This window comes from Ostrea edulis, chromosome 7 (genome assembly GCF_947568905.1).
Source record: "Ostrea edulis chromosome 7, xbOstEdul1.1, whole genome shotgun sequence".
Classification (NCBI taxonomy): domain Eukaryota; kingdom Metazoa; phylum Mollusca; class Bivalvia; order Ostreida; family Ostreidae; genus Ostrea; species Ostrea edulis.
Genome location: NC_079170.1, coordinates 84,431,849 through 84,450,098, shown reverse-complemented (window position 1 = coordinate 84,450,098; position 18,250 = coordinate 84,431,849). Strand labels below are relative to the sequence as shown.

General features: G+C 35.4%; 1 protein-coding gene across 2 annotated transcripts; it reads right to left on the bottom strand.

The window, feature by feature from the left end:
- Positions 1-5: 5 nt before the first annotated feature.
- LOC125656206 (golgin subfamily A member 6-like protein 7) lies at positions 6-13,710 on the bottom strand. 2 transcript variants are annotated; one of them, XM_048886803.2, is made up of 4 exons: positions 13,523-13,710; positions 7,402-7,475; positions 7,212-7,287; positions 6-1,570 (listed from the first exon to the last, which is right to left on the bottom strand). In XM_048886803.2, the coding sequence occupies exons 2-4, from the start codon at positions 7,469-7,471 to the stop codon at positions 967-969; spliced, it is 750 nt and encodes a 249-aa protein (XP_048742760.1). In that variant the 5' UTR covers positions 7,472-7,475; positions 13,523-13,710; the 3' UTR covers positions 6-966. The 2 variants fall into 2 exon arrangements, with proteins under 2 accessions (XP_048742760.1, XP_048742761.1); XM_048886804.2 differs by having other exon boundaries at positions 6-1,552.
- Positions 13,711-18,250: the final 4,540 nt, after the last annotated feature.

Genomic DNA, 18,250 nt, shown 5'->3' with positions numbered 1-18,250 from the left:
ATTGCTGAAACGTTTGTGAAATTTAATAAGCAAACATTAACATAAGCATATTATAATATATAATTTATGTAATAAACAACATTTACGTCATATAAACAGTAAACACATGGCATGAACTTGATATTTGACCGAAATAGAGGGAAAAATAGCTACATTGGACATTATCTGAAGATCTGTATTAAAATAGCATGATGCTTGTTGGTAAGATCAAAAATTCCAAATAGGCAAAACTTGTGCGATTTTGTAATTTTAATTAAATTGAAAGTAAAATTCTGAACTAACTTCCATTATCGTCACATTAGTTGACGTTTGCTTAATTTGACGACTCTGGTTGTTGTTTTGTTGGTGTTTAGTCGTAGATCCCACCAGAGACAGATGTAAGCAAAGTTTATCAAAGTGTAAACCTTTGAGCAGCTAGCTTATAAACCAATCAGAAAGCTTTATTACTGAGTATGTTAATTAGATTGAAATTATATACATGTATATGGTGAATTTATTGTAGAATGAAATGTTTTATGATCTTCTAATCCTTACTGTTATGATTAAATTTATCTTAATCACCTTGCCATATTATTATTCTACAATAACGTGCGTGGATTTTTAAAATCTATTTCTGAATTATTTATCTCTCCGCATTTCTGTTGGGAAGGAGTAATCATACATTTCCTTTTGGTCGTAGTATTTACAATGTACCTGATAATATGCTGTATATGTTGACAAGTGGACATACAATATAGATAGATTTGACAATGGTATAAGCAAAGTCATTACACGCTAACAATACAACACACCGTTTTAGTTGCAATGTCTATTTAGCCGGAAAGGGAATGTAGGTGTTTAGCATCGTCATAACAAGCCGACTTCCGAAAACATAACATTTCACGGAATTCCAACATTGGTCCGCGTGATTTACTCACAGGTAAAACAAACTTAGATTCTTTAGTCCATTTTACAAAACAAAATTTGTTAATTTCCCATTTTTTTCCGGAGAAAACGCAGAGACTGTTGTTTCTTTATATCCTCCAGTTCCTGCAACAATTCGCGCTCCCGATCGCGCAGCTTCCGGGTTTCCTCGTCCCCGACATTTTTGGCGGACCGTATTTGTCCCAGTTGACCTTTTACTCGGTCCAGTTCTTTTTTCAGCTTTTCAATTTCCGTCTGGAATTTGGTTTCTATCTCTACGCGCCTTGATTCCTCTTCCGTTGCGCGGTCTTTCTCTTTTTTCAATTCCTCAGCTTTCTTCCTTAGCCTACCTCGCAAACCTCCAATATCGGCCTCTAGTTTCCTAATTTCCTTTTCCTTGTTATCGACAATTGCAGCCAAATCACGATTAATTTTCTCCTTTTCAAACTTAGCCTGCAGAAGTTTCTTCTCCAGTTGTAGCCTCTTCAGCTCTTGCTCTTTACGGTTTAGCTCATTCTGCATCTCTTTGATGGTAACCATCTTGTTTTCGAGCGCCTTGCCAGCAGCCTCTAGGGCCATCCTTTCAAACTCTGGTTTCAGTTGTTCAACAGCTAGCTTTACCATCTGCTTTGTGAAGCTCCCGACGATCCTGTCAGTAAAACCAGAACTGGAACATATCAAACCTCAATAAGGCTGAATACAGATGCAAAGTTACAAACAACAATTAGTTAGATACAGGGGATGCTTACTCCTCCTCACATCAATATACAACAGGGGATGCTTACTCCTCCTCACATCAATATACAACAGGGGATGCTTACTCCTCCTAGGCACCTGATCCCATTTCTGGTGTGTCCAGGGGTCCATGTTTGCCCAACTATCAATTTTGTATTGCTTATAGGAGTCATGAGATTGATCACTGTTCGTTATCTTCACCGTGTATACACTTCCTTATGAATTAGTCAACCTAAAACGGAACATTTATTGACATTTTCTTCGTCAGTACTATGCTTTAGCTGCCTGTGTAGGTCGGAATGTATCGACCTCGGGTGGACGGCGAGGTGAACATTGTACTTTTAGAGCAGCTAGAGCATCTTATTGACCGAAACGTCTTCAGTAACTGTTTTATTACATGAATAGATAATTTCATAACATGAAAACCGGCTTCCAGAGTTACGAAACGAAACCTGATCGGTCATCTTTTCTTAAAACTACAGTGAAATACTTAGTCAAATGTGACTATCGAGGCGGGTTTTGTTGATAATATGAATTACTAGCTGAAAATATTGAAACCGGCAACGAAAACTTACCAAGCGATACCTGGTCCTCATTGTTTACAGCTAGTGTGCAAGACCAGGTCGAAAGGTAATAGAGACATAAATTTTTATTGAACGATCAAAATATCATAATAAGTTGTATCAATAAAAGAATCGTATCAAAAGAGAAAAATTCAATTTATTTTTGCCTGCTGTTGGAAAAAAATGAGATGTTATACTCGACTTGAAGGCACGTGGGGGTGGATATAACGTTCAATTTGTGCTAGTTTCTCAACACCAGTCTATCAGAAAGTTCTTTTGATACTCTTTTTCATCTTTATGAGAGGTGAAGATAACGAACAGTGATCAATGTTAAAACTCTTGTAAGTAATACAAAATAGAGAGTTGGGCAAACACGGACGTCTGGACACACCAGAGGTGGGATAAGGTGTCTAGTAAAAGTAAGCATCCCCTGTCGACCAGTCACACCAACCTTGGGAGTTATATACCGATCACACAAATGATGCAATCCACAGTCAAAATCAGTGTGACAAGAACGGCCGAAATATTGGTATGAAACACGTCAGACAGCTAGCATTTGACCCATTAATAGGTTGTACTGGCAAACTAGATCGTTAGAATGACCATAGAATTTGCGAAATGCTGACTTTAAACGAGACTGTTGAAACCACTGCACCATAAACATTTATTGGACATCTTAGATAAAACAATAGTCTGATGACTGAACGATTTATCAACGACGAAACGCAAAACTATCTTCGCCATTGCATTAAATGATGAGAGAATGTGTCTTTGATTTTTGCTCCTACTCAATATGTTTGTATCCCGTAGGAATCCGGGTTAGAATAGATCCTCGGTATCCCTTGCTTGACTAAATGGGGCGATCCTTCGGAAGAGACTTTAAAAACCGAGGCCCCGTGTCACAGCAAGTGTGGCACGATAAAGATCCCTCCCTGCTCAATGGCTGTAAGCACCGAGCATAGACCTCAGTTTTGCAGCCCTCCCTCGGGAAGGACGTTAAACACTATACAACAATCAATTAGTATGTTTGTTTGTTTGTGTGTTCGTTTGTTTGCATCATTTGAGAATTGTTTGCTCATATACATGTAGAAATATCCTCTGCTTTACAAATTTAGACCCATGATTGGTGCTCAGGGCCCTAGCATTGATGGCTCTTTATCGTGTCAATGCAATAACGTGAGAAGGGACCTCCATTTTATGGCATATTCCAGAGATCTATACATCTAATTTCGCAGTCACTGTCTAGGATAAACGTTGAAGGTTTGACGCTATACCAGGGCAAAGCGAGCGTCCTAACCGCTGTATTTCCAAGTTCTCTCGACGATACATAGCAGATTTTACATCACAATTTAACTTATTCGATACAAGGAAACATGTTCTGAATATTATCAATTCTTCAACCAAAACAAGCTACTGACAAATAAGTTGATGTTACAGGAGGTATATAGAGACTGTAGATTACGTACGTAAGTTGATGTTACAGGAGTTATATAGACACTATAGATTTCATACGTAAGTTGATGTTACAGGAGTTATATAGACACTGTAGATTACATACGTAAGTTGATGTTACAGGAGTTATACAGAGACTGTAGATTACGTACGTAAGTTGATGTTACAGGAGGTATATAGAGACTGTAGATTACATACGTAAGTTGATGTTACAGGAGGTATACAGAGACTGTAGATTACATACGTAAGTTAATGTTACAGGAGTTATATAGACACTGTAGATTACATACATAGCTTGATGTTACAGGAGGTATATATAGACTGTAGATTACATACCTAACTTGATGTCACAGGAGTTATACAGAGACTGTAGATTACATACGTAAGTTGATGTTACAGGAGGTATATAGACACTGTAGATTAAATACGTAGGTTGATGGTACAGGAGTTATACAGAGACTGTAGATTACATACGTAAGTTGATGTTACAGGAGTTATACAGAGACTTTAGATTACGTACGTAAGTTGATGTTACAGGAGTTATACAGAGACTGTAGATTAAATACGTAAGTTCATGTTACAGGAGGTATACAGACACTGTAGATTACGTACGTAAGTTGATGTTACATGAGTTATACAGAGACTGTAGATTACTTACGTAAGTTGATGGTACAGGAGGTATATAGGGAGATTTAGATTACGTAAGTAAGTTGATGTTACAGGAGTTATATAGACACTATAGATTTCATACGTAAGTTGATGTTACAGGAGTTATATAGACACTGTAGATTACATACGTAAGTTGATGTTACAGGAGTTATACAGAGACTGTAGATTACATACGTAAGTTGATGTTACCGGAGGTATATAGACACTGTAGATTAAATACGTAAGTTGATGGTACAGGAGTTATACAGAGACTGTAGATTACATACGTAAGTTGATGTTACAGGAGTTATACAGAGACTGTAGATTACATACGTAAGTTGATGTTACAGGAGTTATACAGAGACTGTAGATTAAATACGTAAGTTCATGTTACAGGAGTTATACAGAGACTGTAGATTAAATACGTAAGTTGATGTTACAGGAGGTATACAGACACTGTAGATTACGTACGTAAGTTGATGTTACAGGAGGTATATAGGGACTTTAGATTACGTACGTAAGTTGATGTTACAGGAGTTATACAGAGACTGTAGATTAAATACGTAAGTTCATGTTACAGGAGGTATACAGACACTGTAGATTACGTACGTAAGTTGATGTTACATGAGTTATACAGAGACTGTAGATTACTTACGTAAGTTGATGGTACAGGAGGTATATAGGGAGATTTAGATTACGTAAGTAAGTTGATGTTACAGGAGTTATATAGACACTATAGATTTCATACGTAAGTTGATGTTACAGGAGTTATATAGACACTGTAGATTACATACGTAAGTTGATGTTACAGGAGTTATACAGAGACTGTAGATTACGTACGTAAGTTGATGTTACAGGAGGTATATAGTGACTGTAGATTACATACGTAAGTTGATGTTACAGGAGGTATACAGAGACTGTAGATTACATACGTACGTTGATGTAACAGGAGTTATATAGACACTGTAGATTAAATACGTAAGTTGATGTTACAGGAGTTATATAGACACTGTAGATTAAATACGTAAGTTGATGTTACAGGAGGTATACAGAGACTGTAGATTACGTACGTAAGTTGATGGTACAGGAGTTATATAGATACTGTAGATTACGTACGTAAGTTAATGGTACAGGAGTTATATAGACACTGTAGATTACATACATAGCTTGATGTTACAGGAGGTATATATAGACTGTAGATTACATAAGTAACTTGATGTTACAGGAGTTATACAGAGACTGTAGATTACATACGTACGTTGATGGTACAGGAGTTATATAGACACTGTAGATTACATACGTAAGTTGATGTTACAGGAGTTATACAGAGACTGTAGATTACGTACGTAAGTTGATGTTACAGGAGGTATATAGGGACTTTAGATTACGTACGTAAGTTGATGTTACAGGAGTTATACAGAGACTATAGATTAAATACGTAAGTTGATGTTACAGGAGGTATATAGACACTGTAGATTACATACGTAAGTTGATGTTACAGGAGTTATACAGAGACTATAGATTAAATACGTAAGTTGATGTTACAGGAGGTATATAGTGACTGTAGATTAAATACGTAAGTTGATGGTACAGGAGTTATACAGAGACTGTAGATTACATACGTAAGTTGATGGTACAGGAGTTATATAGACACTGTAGATTACATACGTAAGTTGATGTTACAGGAGTTATACAGAGACTGTAGATTACGTACGTAAGTTGATGTTACAGGAGGTATATAGGGACTTTAGATTACATACGTAAGTTGATGTTACAGGAGTTATACAGAGACTGTAGATTAAATACGTAAGTTGATGTTACAGGAGTTATACAGAGACTGTAGATTACGTAAGTAAGTTGATGTTACAGGAGTTATACAGAGACTATAGATTACGTACGTAAGTTGATGTTACAGGAGTTATATAGAGACTGTATGTTACATACGTAAGTTGATGTTACAGGAGGTATATAGACGCTGTAGATTATATATGTAAGTTGATGCTACCGGATTTACATAGAGACTGTAGATTACGTACGTAAGTTGATGTTACAGGAGTTATATAGAGACTGTAGATTACGTACGTAAGTTGATGTTACAGGAGTTATATAGACACTGTAGATTACATACGTAAGTTGATGTTACAGGAGTTATACAGACACTGTAGATTACGTACGTAAGTTGATGTTACAGGAGTTATATAGAGACTGTATGTTACATACGTAAGTTGATGTTACAGGAGGTATATAGAATCTGTAGATTACATACGTAAGTTGATGTTACAGGAGGTATATAGAGACTCTAGATTACATACGTAAGTTGATGTTACAGGAGTTAAACAGACACTGTAGATTACATACGTAATTCAATGCTACAGGAGTTATACAGAGACTGTAGATTACATACGTAAGTTGATGTTACAGGAGGTATATAGAGACTGTAGATTACGTACGTAAGTTGATGTTACAGGAGGTATATAGACGCTGTAGATTATATATGTAAGTTGATGTTACAGGAGTTATATAGACCCTGTAGATTACATACGTAAGTTGATGTTACAGGAGGTATATAGAGACTCTAGATTACATACGTAAGTTGATGCTACAGGAGGTATATAGAAACTGTAGATTACATACGTAAGTTGATGTTACAGGAGTTATACAGAGACTGTAGATTACACACGTAAGTTGATGTTACAGGAGTTATACAGACACTGTAGATTACATACGTAAGTTGATGTTACAGGAGTTATACAGACACTGTAGATTACATACGTAAGTTGATGTTACAGGAGTTATATAGACACTGTAGATTACATACGTAAGTTGATGTTACAGGAGGTATATAGAGATTGTAGATTACATACGCAAGTTAATATTACAGGAGGTATATAGAGACTGCAGATTACGTACCCCATGCTTCTCCTGAACTCCTGGAATTCCTGCCCCTCCTCCTGAGACAAGTCGTGGATGGCGTGGGACACTCGATCTGTAGAAGAACAAAATAACGTAGGACTCTATTCCTGCTTTAAAGAACGATAACCATGATGTAAAAGTGATTATTTTTCAAAGGAATTTTTATTCGCTTCGTAAAATTACTCACGTGGCGTCCCATTCCTAGAGACACTGGGGGCGTCATTGTCGCGGTATCCATGGTATTTATAGGACGCCATTCAGCTTCAACAGAAACATGTACTTAGTCGTGAATTCTGAAATCATATGTGCACATTTCGAATCCTGTCCGCCATATATCTTGCTGATAGGCCATTTTACTCTACTCATACACAGCTGTATAACCCAAATGTGATTTTCCCACTTGAGTAATTTTCCAATGCACATATTCGGTAGTGATGTATAGGGAACAAGAAACAAATGAAACTACGTCTTAATACCGTTTGCATTGCTCAAAATTACAACATAGATATCGTATATTAGTAAATCAGTATGAAAGTTCAGATAATATAGACGAAAATGCAAAAAAAAAAAAAACCAACCTTATTTTCATGTCAGTACAACAATGTATCATGAAATAAACGCGGAGATCATTTGCCAATTACATACTGATAGAATGAAATAAGCATAAAACATGTTATTCACATTCAATTCGTGCAAAATACAAATGCATATGTAATGCAAATGACATACTCGCCAAGAAAACGCATCGAATGCGGACAGCTACGTATCCGGGACCGGAGATATGCACTTACCGAAAATGTTATACTGCCTTTATTCTGATAAATCCACGAACCAAAATAATCAACTTTATTCATATCTCGACGGAACTGTCCATTTTACAGACTGCGACACACTTCATTCGTACGAACCAGGATGTCTCCAGTCAGGGGAGATAGTCCGCGATATATGTACATGTAATAATGCAAAATGTCATAGACATATCCTGTACATGTAAGATCTATTGAGCACCAAATTAACATAAACTCAAGTGATGGAAGATATCATTAGTCCATGATATCTTTCGTTCAGAATTATTGCATGTTATTGATGATTCAAATAAATATGCGTTATCAATCAATGAAAGCAATTTTGAGTTACTGTTCTCTTTTACTGAGTTAATGAATGATACCATTGTCTTAATATATGAGCGCAATATCATTGCATTTGGTGTCTATCTTATATATCGTTGGAACCTTAAGGCGTACATAGTATTCACTTTCAAAATGATAAATAGGTAGAAATGAATTACGTTTATCAAATTTTGCGTTATCACATTTTGTGTTGAGATCAACGCAAAATGTAGTAACGCAAAATATGATAATTGGGTATATTGCATTCTGCTTCGTTAGTACATTTGCATTGTTACATGCCCTTCTTATGAAATGACTTTTTTTATAGAGTGTGAATTAGGTAAGCTGGACTAGTTTATTTATCCTGGGAGACCATTATTTTGAATTATTTTCCATATTCTACGTATACATCGCAGTAGCCATGTTCAGAGAAGACCTCTTACTCATAAATAAGAGACCAAAAAAGTATCTATTGTAAAGTAACTGAGAAAAAATAGCATAATATCAGCCAATAAAAGCATTGTTTAAAATTTCTTTTTCCCCCCCTCTCTCTCTCTCTCTCTCTCTCTCTCTCTCTCTCTCTCTCTCTCTCTCTCTCTCTCATGTACAATGTATCAATCTCATACACTCGTGGTTATATGTATATTACATGTAAATATGCATGTGCAGTTTATATACATAAATTATTTCCCTATTTTACAAATCTGCAATATTCTTACCAGTAAACCATACGGTATTCGGATTAATACACAACACAGGGTAAGTGTTATACTCTGACACCCCCCCCCCCCCCTAACTGAAGACAACAGATCGGCACAGGCTAAGTGTTATACTCTGACACCCCCCCCCCCTAACTGAAGACAACAGATAGGCACAGGCTAAGTGTGCATGTATCGCGGTCTGTAAAACGAAGTGACAACATGTTTGAACACAAATGAATTTTATCATTTTCTTTCATACAGTAGATCATGAAAATAAAGGGAATTTTATTACTACTTTAAAAAAAGTATTTTCGACTAATGTACACGTATATCTGTGGTCCTTTACAGATATTACGAGCAGAGCCAGGTACATGTAAATAGTCGTCTGCATTCAATACGTTCTCATGACGAGCATAAGTTAGCATTTACAGAACTGTAGTATTTAAGTGGCATATTCTTGACTGTGAAACTTTGTATTCATTCGGACATACGTAATCAACAATAAACATTACATACTAGCTAGTATATCGACTTGCACGGATTTTGGCGCGAGGGGGTCATTTTAGAAAAGGAAACTGCAGTACCCGCGGAGGAAACCCAAACGTCCGACCGTGCGACCTCTATACCCTCTCACATACATCCACTGTCGATCACGGGCATCGAACTTGGATCGCAGCTGTGAAAAGTGCGTTTAATACTACGCTACCCGGAATAAATGACAGATAAAATATTTTTTCAGCGTTTGTTGTATAAACTTGACATACTCATGTACGTGCATGTAAAGAAAAACTTTTCATTCTATATTAATTTATCCAAACCTCTTTGAATGCTTTAATAATGTATGGTATTTTGATTATGATTTTAGGCACTGCATGACACTCCCAAAAGTTATTCCATTTCTTTTTAATGCCCTATACATTACTATCGGAGATGTACGCGTTACCTTTCGAGGCTATCCGCGCAGGTAAATCGGAAACACTGATGCGAAGTGAGGCGTAGCCAAACGTATTCCCCTAATGTATATAATATCCAAACCCTGATATATAATTTGTATCATAGCTTGACGTGTTTTCTTTTGTTAAAAGTGTGGGTTATCTGTACATAACCCACACTTTTCTTCAAACCCCGCCCACATTCTCGACAACAACAAAAAAACACAACACCACTGTCCACTGTATGTAGCAACAACCACGCTCGCTAGGTGGCGCGTCATGTTCCATTTTTATTTCTACAGGAAAAGTGGGACGAGGTTCCACCCTATTTTTTACGGGCTAGTATGGATAAACCTAGAGCCTACGAATGATGCGAAGTTGATCGTTCGGATCTAAAATAGCTATATTTAGCGTATCTCACGTGATTAGGCATATTCCAGAAAATCCCTTTGAGATTGAAGCGATTAAGCAGAGCGAGTATATGTAAACATTTACTTAACGGTGAAATACGCAACAAAGAGTGACATATTAATACATTTTATGCATGAATAAATTATACTGAGGTCAAACATGGACGATAATTGCCCGTGTTCATATAGTATTTGATTGATTTAGATATCCAAGGAAAGATAACTCCCATTATTAACGTACTCACAACGTACCGGTGTTATACATTAATACAATGTTTATACATTTCTGAATGATGAGTGAATCTTTATTTTCATCAGAATCTTTTCCATCATACTCGCAGACCAGGTCCCCATTCCCCTACCAGTGTCAATCTGTGACTGATAGCAGTGCGGTATTTAATTTGATATAGTCTAGAGGAAATTCGAAATATGGTAGTGACATTTCTTCCTCACTGAATTAGCTGGATTTTTAACGTTTAAAGAAAAGTGGGGTATGGACTGGGGGTTTAAAAATGGTATTTGCCAAATTTTCAACAATATTAATTACAAGGTAAGGCAAAAGGGGTCATAAGCTACAGATGATGCAATTTTCACTTGCAAGTTGCACTGCCACAAGTTACACTTAATAAGTGACTTACTTACAGATAAATAAAGTAACTTAAAAATATTTTATTTATTTATTTATCTATCATTTCATTTCATTTTTTTTTTTAATATCATGGTTTGTACTTGTAGAGTCATCGCAATAAAGGGTCATTAATTATTAGTGTTACAAAAAAATCTGATCATGCAGTTTTTAAATTTCTGAATTTTGAAAAAATAAAAATAAATAAATAATACATTCTGATACCACTCAGCCCCCCGACTGGCCAGATAGTTCTGCTTCTGTCAGTTCTGATGCAACTAGCTCAGCCCCCAGACTGGCCAGAGAGTCCACTGTTTCGGTAAATTCTGATAATGATGCAACTCAGCCCCCCCCCCCCCCCCCCCGACAGCTCTACCAGAAGTTCTCGGAAAAGAGTTGCTGTTGTTTAATAAATCAGTTTTCCTATTAATTGTACTTTTGCTCCTGTTCATCAGTTCATTAGGCTATAGCCCAATCTGATTAAATTTAAGATCGTTGATCCGCTCCGTATTCCTCTTCCTTTCCTGTATCTGTGAAGTCCAGAGGTGGGATATATTCCAAAACAACTAAGAATGTTCATGGAACAATTTAGTATTAATTGTTTTCCTTTTCTGTTGTATGCCTTATTTCAAGAAATAACTTTCAGGTCACTTTTTAATGTGAAATGGAACATTTTCAATTTTTGACAACCTGACGGTAGGGGTGTTTAAGGCCCTATACCTCATTTTCTGTAAGGAAGTGGAGTAAAAGGAATCCAGAATTGGATTCAGCATACTCAAAATTGGTAATTACACCTGCTTTTTATTGTTTTGGGTAATGGTGTTTCAAGAAATAAAGTTGGGTCACTTTTTGATGCGAAATGAAACATTTTCCGTTTTTGGCAACCTGACGGTAGGGGTGTTTGAGACACTATATCTCATTTTCTATAAGAAATTGGAGTAAAAGGAATCCAGATTTGAAATCAGCATACTCAAAATTGGTAATTACACCTGAATTTTATTGATTTGGGTAATTTTTAAAAAATGGGTGGTGGTTGCTACTGTATGAAGTTCCTCCAGATCAAAATTGCACATATCAAACACAGATAATTGACTCAGACTGAGTTCTCCAAATACATTATAGATATTCGTACTGAATCTCACTTAAACCTTGATACAAGATAATATCCTCAATGGTCTCGTCACAAAGACTTTCTATTTCCATATTCTTCTCAAGTCGAGAAACACGTGAACGTAGAAATGCGGGTATCATTTATAAAGAGTTTTATAAAAGACCCAGTCACGTGATAAGAACTCGTTTGAGAGATAAACTTATTTAGCGGACAGAGTGAATCAGACTTGTGTTTCTTTTATGGTTTCGCATCTTACAATTCTTTTCTTTTTTTTCTCCCTTATGTTTCACCATTTTTTAAATCTATTGTATATACATGTAAATGTTTTTCCAGCCAATTTAGTCAAAATATGTATTAGAATGAAGGATATCAAATTGGATTTTTTAAAGAGTAACCACCATCATCAGTTGAATATATTGCTAATTTTTTAAACAGAAAAATGCACGAATATGGGTTCTTATAATTTTATTTCAATTTTTAAATTTCAATTCTTTAAAGCCAATATCGGTACTAAAAGTCGAAGAATGCGTAAATGTTAAATAAAAATATCAAAAACAACAGTCCAAACATTTATATGCACTTTAAAAACGGCCTTTTAAAAACAATTAATGAACATACATTTTTCGGTGATAGAAAGTCATTATGATAGAAATATATGGTGTACAAAGTGTAATGTAAAGACATAACAATTGGCATTATATTGTAAACAGGCGACCGCGCTTCCGAAAGCTATAATAAAATATAATGAATAATAGTAAACTATGGTACAAGTCACTTACCCCATATAATATTGTTGATTATGTGCAGACACCCGATGGGCGTGGTCATAATGACACTCGGGAACTACACTCCCTCGTGTCATTATGACCACACCCATCGGGTATCTGCATATAACCAACGATATCATATGGGGTAACTACTACAGAATGGCGAATAAGCAGAGAAATATGGCGGATAGCGAGAATTCTACAAGTAACTATATTCAAGAATTCATGTCAGCTTTAACTATGAGGAATCGGTATAATGAACATTAGATGAAATCCGTGTACCAACTACTGTATGACTCGATATCCACGACATGTTCAGTTCTTACTAAAATACGAACGGAGTGTTCCTAATACATATTATGCTGTCAGGGGAAAGTCATTGGTGTCCAGTCATACACATGAAATAAAAGTATATTTAAAAAGAAGTAATTTTTATTTGTTAAATTCTTATCAACTTCTGATCAATGTTCATGATACATTTATGAGAAAAAAACTTGTTGTTCCAAATTAAATTTCGAAAGCATACATGTACCACAGAGTAAACCCACAATAAAGTTTTAATTGAACACAGTTATTTTTTCTTGTCAAATTTATGATTTTGAATCATTAGCTAAAATGCAAAATAAGTTTCCTGACTTCATCATTTCACTTACCTCATATTAATCCTGCCTTGTAAGGAAGGGACTTTCGATTTTTGTGTTTGATTTGGAATTCATCGAAGAAATGTTAAACCACTCTGTTTTTTATCAGTCAGAACCAAAAACGATCGAAGGCGCACAATAGGGAGTATTTACTCGCTCGCTTGTTTTCCTCGTGTTAATCTCGGCGCCAATGATCACCTGCTATTTGGATTTTGATAATGTAGTCATTTATCGCTCAACTTAGATTTCACTCCAGAGGGGAGTGTTGGGACTTGAGGTACCTTAATCGTTACGTGTAGTGCCATTGAAAGAGAATAAAGAAGATTGTAAGAGGGGTTGTTGGGGATTTTATTGGGGGAGGGGAATATTGGCCGTGTATATTTCACCCGAACTGTCATTAGGATTTTATTGGGGGAGGGGAATATTGGCCGTGTATATTTCACCCGAACTGTCATTAGGATTTTATTGGGGGAGGGGAATATTGGCCGTGTATATTTCACCCGAACTGTCATTAGGATTTTATTGGGGGAGGGGAATATTGGCCGTGTATATTTCATCCGAACTGTCATTGTGATATGACTATTGAATTATTTGGTATTGAACAAAATAATTTTTCGCAGGTATTTCAATTTACAAAATATGTTTGTTTTTGTTCTCTCTCTCTCTCTCTCTCTCTCTCTCTCTCTCTCTCTCTCTCTCTCTCTCTCTCTCTCTCTCTCTCTCTCTTGAGGGGGGGGGGGTTCTTGAAGGAAAGAGTTGTATGTAAATTAAGATCTCTGGGTTTCTGTAAATGTACTTTGATTTTACGCATGGGATACCTGTTAAAATTATGCCTTCAAAATATAAAAATTGTGTATCGTGTGATCGAAATCTTTATACTTGTATTTATGTGAAAATTTATCGTTTCTTTTCATCATTTCTCCCTGAAGGCTGGGAGACAAAGCGTTTCAATTTGTTTTGATAGACTAATATTGTGGTTTTTATCAATATCTGAGGGATTTGAACAGTTGTCGTGGTTGTAGTGAAAGACAGAGTCTCAAATGATATCTTAGTACATGTATATATCGTAATGGTGGCAATACGCTTTGATGAATATCTATTTTCGTGGATCAACTTCATCGAATCCACATGAATTGGTACCACCATTATCATTGTACATCTATATATCACTTTATCTATTAAAGCCAATTACCCTAAAGCGCTTTTAAATATAAAACAATAAAAACAAACTTAAACAAAGAACAATATTAAAATACGTAGGAAAAGGCATACAATAATACTAAAACTGAGGTCATCGTAGGAACTATGGGGAGGTAAAACGAACTTTGATGAAACCACACCATTTTTTTTTTTCTCTCTTTGACCGTGGAATGTTGTAATGACATATAGGAAATAATAGTCAATAACAAAATTTACTGTATAATATCAACAAGAACACAGAGGACCTAGTGTTAAAGAAATAGCAATCAAAAATTATAAAAGTTGTTATTCTAGCGCTTGGCAGGATTTACTCCTTATAAAAGTAAGCTAGGTTTTCATTTTTTTTTTTTTTTTTTTTTTTTTTAATTTTCATCGGTACTGTCAGAATGACGGTTCTGAGATGGATAATTGGGTGAGTGGGTATAAATTATCTCAAATATTGGTAATTAGTTTCATGGTTGGTGATGTATAACTGAACGAAATAGAACTGAGAATGTTGAAAACATTACTTAATGGGAGAACTGCACACCGCAATCACGTGCAAGTTGATTATCAATCAGCTAACGTTTTCCCACGTTTTCCTTTCTGATTTTTTGAATTATTTTTTTTTCATCATTAAGATTATTGTAATAAAGAGAGGTATGTATGCTATACATGTAGCATAGTTTTTAGGGGGGGTGGGGGGGGTCAGAGATATTAATTTAAAATTGTCTTAAAATTTTACCAATCATAAAAAAACAGAGAGAAAACACTGAAAATCGCGTGGAGGTGAAGAGGATTACCACGTGTACTTACACAACATTTAAAATCGCGTGGGGGTGAAGAGGATTACCACGTGTACTTACACAACATTTATCAATTCAAGAGGTACATTTTAGCGTTGGTGGTTTGGGGATCAGCCAGTTCATCTTATTCAAGCATGCATGTTTTATGATGGGAAATGAAGACTATAAAAAAAAAACGCTGGGGGCACACCCCTCCCCAATGGTTCTATATCCCTGGTGTAACAAGTTGCGAATTGATCATTTTCTTTAAAAGAGTTATCTTTCTTGTTACAATTATATATATATATATATATATATATATATATATATATATATATATATATATATATATATATATGAATTGTGATTTACTTTTAAATAGTAAAATGATCTTCATATCGATATTACATGTAATAAACCTAAGTTATCAGTAAGGTATCAAACATAATATTGCTCTATCTCTCTTTCTATATCTCTCTCTTTTTTCTCTCTCTCATAGAGATTATCAAATGAAGTGGCTTGAAGCATGGTTTTAGATCTTATAGAAACTACATACACAAAAATAATACGTGCGGAAGGAAACATAAGCACATTTAAGTTTTGGTTAATATCTGCCCGACACAATGACAGGTTCTTACATCAATCAAAATTTTCATTTTCATTGTGTTTTTGCCGTCGGTATCTTTACTAATTGAAATGATAGCCATTTCCTCATGAATATGAACAATGTGAATATGAATCTGATAGATATAGTACGACTACTACTGTGCTATGGTCTATTCAGAGTGACTGATGTATTTACATAGTTACGTGTACAAAAGCACCAGACTACCCACTGCAGCCATTAATATACAATTGTACTCATATTATATGTATTATTACAATAATTCTCCGCCCTCATCTTGTAAGATACTTTAAAAGAAAGAAATTTCAGCCTTCAAAATACATCATGATGGTAGGGGGGGGGGGGGGGGGGTTGGCAGGGAGGCTGTTCTGCTCTCCCCATTTTATTTTTGACAATTTACATTTTTCCGTTATTCTATAATGCAAAGTCAGTATTTTCTCCATGCACAGTTCAAACTATTTTTTTTTTAATCTGTAATGAATACAATAATAAGCATCAACTCCTATATTTCACAAATTTTGAAATAGCTGGAATTTTTTAATGCTTGTAGTTGTAAGCTCACGTTTATATCAGTGATCAATTTTCTTTCCTTCTGTGAAATTATATATTGTTGTACATCAAAGTAGGACGCTCTCTCTCTCTCTCTCTCTCTCTCTCTCTCTCTCTCTCTCTCTCTCCTGTTCAATCAATGAATATGGACATGCAAATACCGTAATAATTATGTGGTTCCCAAAGAGACAATAAAACTATATTTTCATTTATATATTTCCATTTATATGTGTCTTTGTGTAATCAACTGTTTATTATGGATTGCAAATGTAATACCCGTATTTTCACACAGATGTATATTTCCGATCATTATTCCTTTATTTAAATATCCAAGCTTGTATATATGATCATCGATAAATTTTTAATTGTGCACGCAATATATTCAACCAGATGTTCAGTGTATATATACGTGCATGGTTAGATTCCGGATTTCTATAAACGGCAAAACCCCTGACGAGACAAGCAGGAATTTTTTTCGACTCTGATATCTTCCTTGATTTGAAGACACCTTGTTTGGCACGGGTGAAGTGTGTCGCATTCTGTATAATGGAATGACAAAGCGATACAATTCGACAAATAATGTCTTTTCAGTGATGCTCAACCGAAATGTTTGAAATCCGAAATAACTATGAAGCTTTAGAGCTAAATATAGCCAAAAAACAGCGTGCCAAAAAAGGAGGAGCCAAATTCGTCCAAGGATAAGAGCTATGCATGAGGGAGATAATCCTTAATTTTGAAATGAATTTCTAAATTTTATAATAGCAATTAAATATACATCCGTATTTTCAAGCTAGTAACGAAGTACTTAGCTACTGGGCTGTAGAGATCCTCGGGGAATAAGCAATACAAAGTAGATAGTTAGGTAAACACGGTCCCCTGGACACACCAGATATACACATAAAGTGCAGTTCTCTACACTCATATTTCAAAACGGTGTATCGAAGTCCTGTTATAATTGATACAGCTTACATTTAGCCAAGGATTTATGTATTCAGAGACGAAGGGTCTCGAAGGATGTTAAACAAGTAAGGAAAACATGAAAAAGAAAAATACCTTCTGTATTCAGATGTATTCAAATCTAAACACAACATGGCATTTGTGTGTAAACATTTCCAATTAGACACACACTTGATAGAATAAAGTAACAATTCTGTTGTAGACATGTTATCAAGATTTATGGTCCACAGACAGTTATTCAACTAGGTCTGACGAGGTCAGCCTCTTTGGGGGAAACCAGAGTACTTTTACCCTCTTTTGTTGTGACATAAATTAAGGGAGCATATCCTAACGAGTACTGCAATTATAAAGGATTTCTGAAAACCTCAGACTCTGATACAAATTCCAAATAAGCATTTGTTTAATGTAAATAAAAAATATAATTGTAAATCATAAAATATATAACTTACATGCCCATATTGCAGTACTTTTATGGCACAGTCATGTACCTTAATTATGCCCAAATATTTAAAAATCTAATAAAATTAATTCAATTGGAATCTTGAAATATACTGTGCTTCTGAATAAGTTCAGAAGTTGAAGGAGCTGGAAATATTTTGAGGGAGTGTTTTCTTCTTTTTCTTAATACATTGTAATTAGATTTGA

Coding starts and splice junctions, on each gene's coding strand:
- LOC125656206 (XM_048886803.2), bottom strand. CDS start 7,471: ATGGCGTCCTATAAATACCATGGATACCGCGACAATGACGCCCCCAGT. Junction 7,288..7,401: donor CTCTAGGAATGGGACGCCAC/GTGAGTAATTTT, acceptor GTTCTTCTACAG/ATCGAGTGTCCCACGCCATC. Junction 1,571..7,211: donor GAGTTCAGGAGAAGCATGGG/GTACGTAATCTG, acceptor GATATGTTCCAG/TTCTGGTTTTACTGACAGGA.